This window comes from Chiloscyllium plagiosum, chromosome 19 (assembly GCF_004010195.1).
Source record: "Chiloscyllium plagiosum isolate BGI_BamShark_2017 chromosome 19, ASM401019v2, whole genome shotgun sequence".
Lineage (NCBI taxonomy): Eukaryota > Metazoa > Chordata > Chondrichthyes > Orectolobiformes > Hemiscylliidae > Chiloscyllium > Chiloscyllium plagiosum.
In genome coordinates, this window is record NC_057728.1 from 18,336,549 (window position 1) to 18,346,672 (window position 10,124).

At 43.3% G+C, this 10,124-nt stretch overlaps 1 protein-coding gene across 2 annotated transcripts in view; it reads left to right on the forward strand.

The window, feature by feature from the left end:
• Positions 1–10,124, forward strand: part of LOC122559556 (rho GTPase-activating protein 8-like) — a 102,190-nt gene that overhangs the window by 77,760 nt on the left and 14,306 nt on the right. For both annotated transcript variants that reach the window (XM_043709222.1, XM_043709223.1), the window contains exons 10-11: positions 119–196; positions 3,629–3,757. In XM_043709222.1, the coding sequence (XP_043565157.1) occupies positions 119–196; positions 3,629–3,757 (207 nt within the window). The remainder of the gene's footprint in view (positions 1–118; positions 197–3,628; positions 3,758–10,124) is intronic.

Genomic DNA, 10,124 nt, shown 5'->3' on the forward strand with positions numbered 1-10,124 from the left:
GAAGATTTCCGAAAACACCATGATGTCTGGCATGTTTTAAATGTGTTCGTCAGATCTAATATATATGTCACTGTAAGACACCACAGCTTGCTGAAAACTTTAAATATTTTATTCACAGCACTGAAAACTGAAGGTTTATTCAGACGATCAGCCAACATCCAAGTCATCAAGGAAATCCAGAAACAGTATAACCTGGGTAAGTGTCCTATTGGCCATCTGTGTCACTGTAATCACCAACGCGTTAGTTTACAATGCTGGAAGAGAAATAAATAAGATGTAGAGTACCTAGCATTGTGACCTTTTCTCTTCCACGCATGTATTTGATGGTTTCCTCGGGCTGTTAGTAACTATGCACAGTAATTTTTTCTGTTAGTTATCTATTCACATCAGATTATGAGGGATTTCACAAGTGTGGAATATTGGTTTGATTCTCCTTCATGTGTCAACAATGTTAAACATGTGTTTATACTGATGCGTGGTTAGATGAAGTTCTGGGTGACTGGACAGAGTGGACTGGTTCCTGGGTAAACACTTCCTTCCTAGCCCTATTTTAGATGAATCAGACACACTTTACTTTTCCAGCATCCGAGCAGGATAACAGCTGGACTCCTGTCTGTAAATATTAGAAGAGTTAGCTTGGAGGCCAGTCACTCAGAAGCTGCGTTGAACTAAAGATACTGGGATATGGAATTGTATCCCTCAAAGAAAAAAAGCTGATTTGGAGTTCAGGCTTAAATATTTAAATTTAACGTTTATTAAATAATCCATGTATAAGCTATTTCCAACATTCTGTGAGTATGTAAAATTTACAGACTCCAGTTCTGTGGTGTCAGGTGTGGAGATTTAAGTATACTAATATTGTTTAGTGGCATGTGGACTTTGTGTCCTGAAGCAGTTGACAGGGTGATAATAGGTCGTTGTTTGTGTTGTGAGAGATTTACGATTGGAGAGAATAAACGTTGAAAAGCATTAGTTCACTTTTGGTTTAGAAAAATCAGAAATTTAGTTTTGTCTGCTAGGGGATACAGACTGAAACAGTTCACAGAAGACTTGGCTGGAGTTAAATGTAAAAACAGTTTCTTCTGGAGAAAAGAATTATTTAGGAGCTCAGTCACCAAGATGTAAGGCTTTACGTTTGATCATTTTGAGTAGAAATGTTTGGTTAGAAACATGAAGAGGTAACTTGAAGCTAAGAAAGTTTAAACACAGCTGTGTAAATAACCAGGGCAAAAGCTATCAAACCCTCAAGACTAGGAACTACAGAAATCATTAAATCAAACTGATAGATGTGATAGCGAAGGGAATGTTCCCTGGTAATTGAGAACGATAAAGGGATGGAATTGGGAGTGATGCCATGTTTTCCGATATCTTTTGAACTGTGTCATATGTAAATAGTTTGGATTATTTTAGTTTATCATCTTTCCTGCAATAAACATCTGTTTTATTGTTAAAACCAAATCTGCCACACTGCATGCTTATGTTTCAGTGAAAGGCCATCCCACCACATTGAATTTCAGAAAATGATCTATCAAGCCAGATTTTAACCTGAGACTAGATGTGTCCAGTGATAACATCAGCTGGGGACATACCAGTTCCAGGAGTAGTTAGAGAGCTACATTCAATTCTGCCCTATGATCACGGAGGGGCTTTTAGCAAGGCTTTCAATAGGTCACTTGGGGCAGTTCAGAGATCACTGAAAAGCAGCTCCAGGGACAAGGCTAGACAGAAACAGGGCAGGCTCCCAGGTTTGGAATGCTGAATTTTCACTGTCAGGCAAAGAAGAAGGCAGAAACAATTAAGCAGCTCTGTGTAGTTGGAACTCAGAACAGGTGCAGGGGAGCTAGGAAAGTATGAAGGTCACTGGCTCTGTGTGGGTAGCTCTGAGGGGCTGGGAAGAATCTTGTGAGCATTAATACTTCAGTCCAGCTGAAAGAGTAGGGGGTTGAAAAGCCCAATGGCAGCATCTGCTTCATATAACTCAATGAGGTCGGAGCTCGGGAGAAACCCAGGGACATATTCAGCTTGGTGAAGCCAGCTGCTGTTGAGAAGCTGCAGTTGGGCCAGTGAATAAGTACTGACGTGTAGCTCGAGTCAAGGGCAACAAGAACCCAGGATTGGGGGGGCATCCACGAAAACAGGATCAAAGCAAATGAGAACTCGAGATCGGAGGGAACACGGGCCCAGGATCAGAGGGAATGGGCAGCCAGGATTGGAGGGAATGGTGGCCCAGGATTGGAGGGAATGGTGGCCCAGGATTGAAGCGAGCGAAAACCCAGGAACGGGTGGGATCACTAACCCAGGATCGGGGGGAATGAGAAGCCAGGATCATGGGTCACATGGGCCCAGGATCGGAGTAAACGGGAACCCAAGGTCAAAGGGGACACAGGCCCAGGATCAGAGGCTGATTAACCAAAGCAAGAGCAGGTGTTGGGGCCATCCATGACAGAGCAGTTCTTCAAATGGAGTGTCCTAGCTAGATCAGCATGATCAAAGAATTGTAACCCATTAAAACCATTGCGTTTGCATGTGATGGTATTGAATTCATTGAATAAGTTTGAATTTGACCTACTCCCTTGCCCAAGTTCATAATTCTTGAGGGATGGACAAACTATATGGATTTTTTAAAAAAATCATCTAGCAACTGGTAACTTCGCACTAATTTACAGGGGTTAGAAATACAATGGGAAAAGATGAGTACTGAGGGTTGGAGCAGTAAAAGGTGTAGGGAGACAGCGGGAAGTAATGCAACCGAGGCCAAGGGAGTGGTGGGAAAAGTGGGCATAGAGAGTGAGAGTGGTCAAAGCCGTTAGAAACATGCGGAGATGTAAGGTTTCACATTGGAGTGTGAAGTGGTAACAGGGAGTGCTGGAAAGGAACGTGCATTCAGTAAATGAATAACTGAACTGGTGCTTGGGACACTTCGATGTGGGAGTATCGCAAGGGGTTGTGATTGGAAGGGGAGTAGCAAAAGGTATGAACGCTGGGGGAAGGAGTCATGGCTGAAAGGAAGTGTGGCTCTGTGGCATCAAGGTCAGTGATTCTGATATTTAATGGTGAGAGTAGCCAGAGTGTGATAGGACGGCAATCTGCAGTCAGGATATGAAATGGTGAAAGAATTAGAATAGATTAGGGAAAGGTGGTGAGAGTTTCTTTGGAGGGATTTATACAGATGAAGGTTTTGTTGGGTCTGCATTAACCTGACAGGATTGTCGAGAAGTCCTGGTGCCGAGCATTGAGTAGGAGCAGGCACTGATGAGGAACCAAAGGGAGCAGACATTGGGATGGCGATAGAAGCAGGGAAGAGGCAACAATGTTGGATGGGTTCACACATTTCTGGTGAGGATACTCGCTGATGGAGCAGCAGTGCTGCTGACACCTGAGACTGGCCAACTCTCCCTCCAGTGTCTTTAAGATTATAGTCAGGAGAATAAAACTAATCAGCATCTGCGAGGACACCAATCAATCAACAGGAACCAAAAGTTAGGTATGTATGGTAAGAACAGACAGCTAATCCTAGAAAGCAATTAGGAATGGTGAAATACAAAGAGTGCACTATATGTAAAGCTTCTTCTAGAAGTCTTCTGCCACTCTAATCTTTACACAGTATCGTCAATTGCATCTTTTTCAGGAAAACCAATTGAATTTGAGGAGTATGGAGATGAGCATATTCCAGCTGTCATCTTGAAAACTTTCTTCCGTGAGCTTCCACAGCCACTTCTAACCTCTCAGATTTACGACCAGGTCCAAAGCATTGGAAGTAAGCTAAAGGATTCTTCTCTCCACTTTACATCTTAATTCAGGTGCACAATCTGAAATCGGTGTGTTATTCATTCTTTGGCTGTTTAATGAATATAGATATAGTGCAGTGGCTTGTCCGGGAGCTGTGCGGCTTGTCCGGGAGCTGTGCGGCCTGTCCGGGAGCTGTGCGGCCTGTCCGGGAGCTGTGCGGCCTGTCCGGGAGCTGTGCGGCCTGTCCGGGAGCTGTGCGGCCTCTCCGGGAGCTGTGCGGCCTCTCCGGGAGCTGTGCGGCCTGTCCGGGAGCTGTGCGGCCTCTCCGGAGGCTGTGTACAAGATCCTGGTGTGTAACTGGAAATGTTTTATTTTACCTCCAGCTTTTGGTTTGTAAATATAATAGGATGCCAGTGTAGAAATCTGTCCACACTACATGGTGATGTAATTTCCTTTGTGACACTGCTATAAAGGATACGGGGAGAGTGCGGTAAGTGGTGTTGAAACGTCCATCAGCCATGAGTGAATGGCAGAGTGGAATGGCCATACTTATGGTCTTATATTTACTTAATGCTACAAAGCTGGGCTTCCTTGAATTAGTCACATATCCCTTATAGCTTCCTGAGCTACCTGTGGTCCTGTACCCCTATCAGCATGTCGGTTTGATATTTCAACCTCTTTAATATCCAAGCATTCAACAAAGTGTCCAAGTTTTTTTTTAACATACTCCTACGACTTCAACAATGCCTTGCAAATGCTACTTGCTGTTTTTGTGACAGTAATGGTTGCTTATTTGATTTACTTTATTATCACTGGTGTCGAGTTACAGTGAAAAGTAGTGTATTGTATGCTAGCCAGACAAATCATACCTTACCAAAGTACGTTAGGGTATAATGATAAAAGATGTATGGGGATGATCTGCTTAGGAGAGCTCACAAGGAGCCCCATACTCTGGTACCATCTTGGTTTAAGCAAAGGAATGTCATGTTTCGGGTGATGATAAGCCATAAGTTCCTTTCTGCATGAGGATTCTAATAACTTTGAATTCGAGATATGTTTGAGAAGCAGGTTGTAGATTAACAGTATCAATGCCTTTGTAACACTGTCCATTAAATTGGGGAAATTTGTTCTCATTTGGACCCAAAGCCCAGCCAAGTTTTTTTTTAAAACTCAGCCCTGAAATGCTGAGGAAGTTCTCTTATTGGCAAGACCAGTAGCAGTGGCAGTGCAGACACCTTAGTGAAAAGGTGGCAGATCCAGCTGTTTGCTTCCCCCACCCACTGTAGAGGAGAGATAATTAGGTGTTGGTTCACCTGTTCAGCGACCCCTACTGTATAAATGCGTGCTCCGTCTGTGGTCATGAATTCAGGCACCTTGGGGAACAATACCTTGTTCAGGTTGTTTGCAGCCACAATGCAAGCTCGGGATTTCAGGGGTTCCAGTCAGCTTGCTCCTAAGCTATGAAGTCCCGGATTTATTTCATTCAAGCAAGAGCGGTCTCTGCCAAGCGGTCCACAATGGGCACCAGCATGTGTAATACAGAGAGGAGGAATGAGCAGTCATTCAAGCGTCAATTCACCTGAAGTAAAGATCAAAGTCACATTGTCACGGAAGCTCTGTGTGAGGTGTTACATTGACCTGCTCACTTCCCACCTCATTTGGTAGAGAAAATTCTGGAATTCAGAGATCAAGCGATTATAGTATTTTGCAGCACCTCCTTCAAATTGGTCAAGATGCTATTGACAGTGAGTGTTTTTCTATGTGTACTACAGTACACCTACATTACCTTGGGAATAATAGCATTTACTGTGCAGACCTCGTCAATAGCTGAAGAAAGTATTAGTTACTCTACCACGGTGTGAAATCCTCCTGACTACACAACTCTATATTCTGAGGCTTCCTGTGTCATAATGTTACAATTTCAGTAGAGATCAATAACTTTATTTTAAAAATACATTTGAATTTCTAGTGACCAGCCTGAAGGAATCACACGGTAAGATTTCAGGATTTTTAAGATCTTTCATTACAACATGTGAGTTAAAAGCAATGTTGACTAAATCTTACAAGTAAGCAGCTAATACTCTACACCGTAGAGATGATAAAATAAAAGAGAACCGTAGGTTCTGTAAATCTGAAACAAAAGTAGAAATTGCTGGAGCAGTTCAGGTTGAGCAGCATCTGTGGAGGGGAAAAAACAAGAGTTAACCAGTGCCCCTTCAGAGCATGGAACTCAGAACATTAACTCTGTTTCTCTGTTCCCAGATGCTGCCAGACCTGCTGAGTTTCTGCAGTACCTTCTGTTATTGAAATGGTGACCCTTATCAATTGCCCCATGTGAGGTACATGTACATTACAACACACACACTTCACAGTATTATAGTCATTCTAGGAAACAGCCACTCCCAGGTTCTAATGGGTTCATGTCTTCCTGCTTCACCGAGTTGTGACATTGAGTCCCTGTCGAAAAGCAATTCCTGGTCTCTCGCTCACTCGTGCTCTCTCATGCTCTCTCCCGCGCTCGCTCTCTCTTTCTCTCTCTCTCTCTCTCTCTCTCTTTTTTTTCTCTCTCTCTCTTTCTCTCTCTCTCTTTAAACTTAACATGCACCCAAGCCACTGTCTCCTGGAACACGGTGGGGACAGAATGTTTGAGTCACTTTGCACGAAAGAGGGTTTTTATTGGGGTTAGAGTGCCCAAGGAAGCCAGGAGGGAACTGTTTGTGTTCATGTTTATAGGTGGCATTGTCTTTTCTGTTTTGATTAGACAAACTGGGGTTAGCTGATTCATTTGCTACCTCTCTGGGCCAGTCCTTGCTCTCGCGGTCATAATAGTGGGGCCTGTCATGGTCACTACCACTGTCCGTGTCGGAGTTATAGGTTCTCTCTCTTTCTCTTTCTTTCTCTTTCTCATGCTCCCTCTCCGACACTCCATGTCTGTCCATTGTTAGCCTGGCTGTTCCTGCCTTTCCTGTCAGCTGTATATGTTTTGCAGTTTACTCTCAGTAAGTCTCTCAGCGTGGGTCTCCTATTTCTGTGGTAACCAAGCCATTGCTAGGCTAAGTTCACAGCTGATAACAGGTTTTCTGCAAGCTCGCATTTTATTTTGAATATAGGAAACTGGTCCAGAACATCGTCACCTTACAAAACCTTGCATTTATAACAATTTTATTGTCAGTAACCGCGGGGTGGGGTACACAATGGTCTCACTGACAGAAAAGCTGGGCATGCTCTGTTCGACAAAAAGTGGCAGTTAGTCCATATTTTCTTCATACTTTAATACAAGTGTACAAGAGATGGGCTGGGGTATTATGGTTCGGAAGACGGACGAGCGGAAGAACACTGCTTAGTCCATTCTTTATTGCACTGCCATTTAGTGAGATCTTGACTGACCTGATGATCCACAACTCCCCTTTTCTGCTTTTCTAAATGTCTGTCTGTCTCAGCCTTGACTATACCTGGCCCAGCATGGACAGCTTCTCTGTGGTGAAGAATTCCACTGATTCATTACCATCTGAGAGAAGAAACTCATCGTTTTCTCTCTCAAAAGTAGGCAATCCATTTCTCTGAGGTTAGGCCCTCTGGTCCTAGACCCTTACACAAGAGGAGACAAGCTTTCTGAATCTATCCTGTCAGGTCCCCACAGAATCTTGAATCAAATTTGAATCGAATTGATTGTCACGTGTATCGAGGCACGGTGAAAAGCTTTGTCTTGCGAGCAATACAGGCAGATCAGAGTTAAGTAGCATAGCTAAGTAAATAATAGGTAAACAGCGGCAAAAACAAAAACGCAGGTACGGGCGAATGCTAAGAGTTTGAGAGTCCATTCAGTATTCGAACAACAGTAGGGTAGATACTGTTTCGAAACCGGCTGGTGTGTGTGTTCAGGCTTCTGTACCTTCTCCCCAATGGTAGAGGTTGTCAAAAAATATTACGAGAGTGGGATGGATCTTTGAGAATCCTAGCAGCCTTTCCTTGACAGAAGGCCTGGGAGATGGATTCTGTAGATGGGAGGTTGGCCTTTGTGATTGTCCGGGCTGAGTTCACCACTCTCTGTAACCGTCTCCGATCTTGAATGGTACAGTTGTCAGTGATACATCCAGACAGAATGCTCTCAATGGCGCACCTATAAAAATTGGCAAGGGTATACGCTATCATGCCAAATTTCCTCAGCTGCCTGAGGAAATCTTAGATGTTTCTATAAGGATTCCTCTTATTTTTCTAAATTCCAGTAAGTACAGGCCCTATCTACTCAACCTCTCCTCATGGGAGGTCACATTCGGTATCAGCCTGGAGAACCTTCTCAGGGTTGCATCCAAAGCCAGTAGATCTTTCCTCAGATAAGGAGTCCAAAATGTCCATAGTACTTGAGCTGTTTTTGACTGGTGCCTTGTATTGCTTTGGTAAAACCTCCCCACTCCCTTTGAAATAAAGGCCGGCATTTCATTTACCTTCTCTATTACCCATTGAACTTGGTTGAAAGCTTTTTGTGATTCATGAGGGAGGACCCCACCCCCCAATTCCCTCAGTGCTGTAGTTTTCCACAATATTTACCCACATAAATCATATTCAGTCTTCTATTCCTCCCGCCATTTTCCCGTGTTATATTCACATTTTCCCGTGTTATATTCCACCTACTAGGTTTTTTTTTATTCATTCATGTGATGAGGGTATTGCTGGCTAGACCAGCATTTATTACTCATCCCTAATTGCCCAAAGGGCAGTTAAGAGTCCACTGCATTGCTGTGGGTCTGGAGTCACATGTTGGTCAGACCAGGTAAGGATGGCAGTCTCCTTCCCTAAAGAATCTTTAGGGTTTTTTCCGACAGTGGATTCATGGTCATCACTCGACTCTTAATTCCCGATTTTTATTGAATACACATTCCACCACCTGCCATGGCAGGATTCAAACAGGGGTCTGCAGGAGATCACCTGCATCTCTGGATTACCAGTCCAGCGATTAAAACCAGTAGGCCATCACCTCCCCCTACTCTCCATCTATCGACTTTGTCTATCTCACTTTATGCATTCTCATGTATTTTTGTGTCATCTGCAAATGTAGCAATTGTACATTCACTTTCCTCATCCAAGTCATTCATATATATTCCAAATAATGGTGGCCCCAATACTGATGCCTGAGTTACTCCACTAGTTACACGTTGCTAGCTGAAATCGTCGCCTTTATCCCAACTTTCTTCTGTTAGTTAGCCAGTCTTCAATTCAAGCTAATATATTTCTCCCAGTGCCATGGACTCTTACTAATGCCTTTGAAAATCCAAATATATTACATTTGTTGGTCCCCTCTATCTATCCTCTCTGCCTGTTACCTACTCAGAGAATTCTAAAGCATCTGTCAGGCATATCTCCCCATCATGTATCCACGCTGACTCTGCTTGGTAATATTACATCTTTCTAAATGTTCTGTGTTATTATAAGAGACTCTTTTCTCAGGGGCACATGTCAAGCTAACTGGCCTATAGTTATCTGTCTGTTTAAATTTTAATTTCCCTTCCTTTTTGAATAAGAGTGATACTTTCGTGGTTTTCAATTCCCTGGGATTTTTTGAAAGGTTACTTACTACCAGTGTGCCAACTACCACCGTACCAACTCCCTTGGAAAATCCTAGGATGCAGTCCATCAGGTTCAGTTTTCCTAGTAATTCTTTTTTTCGTGTTAAGTACTGTGTTTATTTCCTCTTCTCATCACTACCCTCAAGTTTAGCCCCTTAATTTAGGAGCTTTGGAATGTTATTAAGCGTTCTTTCATGAAAAGATTTTCACAAGATATTTATTCAACAGTTATACTATCTGGACGTTGGCTAACTTGGTGCCACTGTTTAAGGAAGGTGGTAAGGACAAGCCAGGGAAGTATAGACCGGTGAGCCTGACGTCGGTGGTGGGCAAGTTGTTGGAGAAAATCCTGAGGGACAGGATGTACATGTATTTGGATAGGCAAGGACTGATTCGGGATAGTCAACATGGCTTTGTGCATGGGAAATCATGCCTCACAAACTTGATCGAGTTTTTTGAGCAAGTAACAAAGAGGATTGATGAGGACAGAGTGGTAAATGTGATCTATATGGAATTCAGTAACTCATTCGACAAGGTTCCCCATGGGAGACTGATTAACAAGGGTAGATCTCACGGAATAAAGAGAGAACTAGCCATTTGGATACAGAACTGGCTCAAAGGTAGAAGACAGAGGGTGGTGGTGGAGGGTTGTTTTTCAGACTGGAGGCCTGTGACCAGTGGAGTGCCACAAGGATCGATGCTGGGTCCTCTACTTTTTGGCATTTACATAAATGATTTGGATGCGAGCATAAGACGTACAGTTAGTAAGTTTACAGATGACACCAAAATTGGAGATGTAGTGGACAGTGAAGAGGGTTACCTCAGATTACA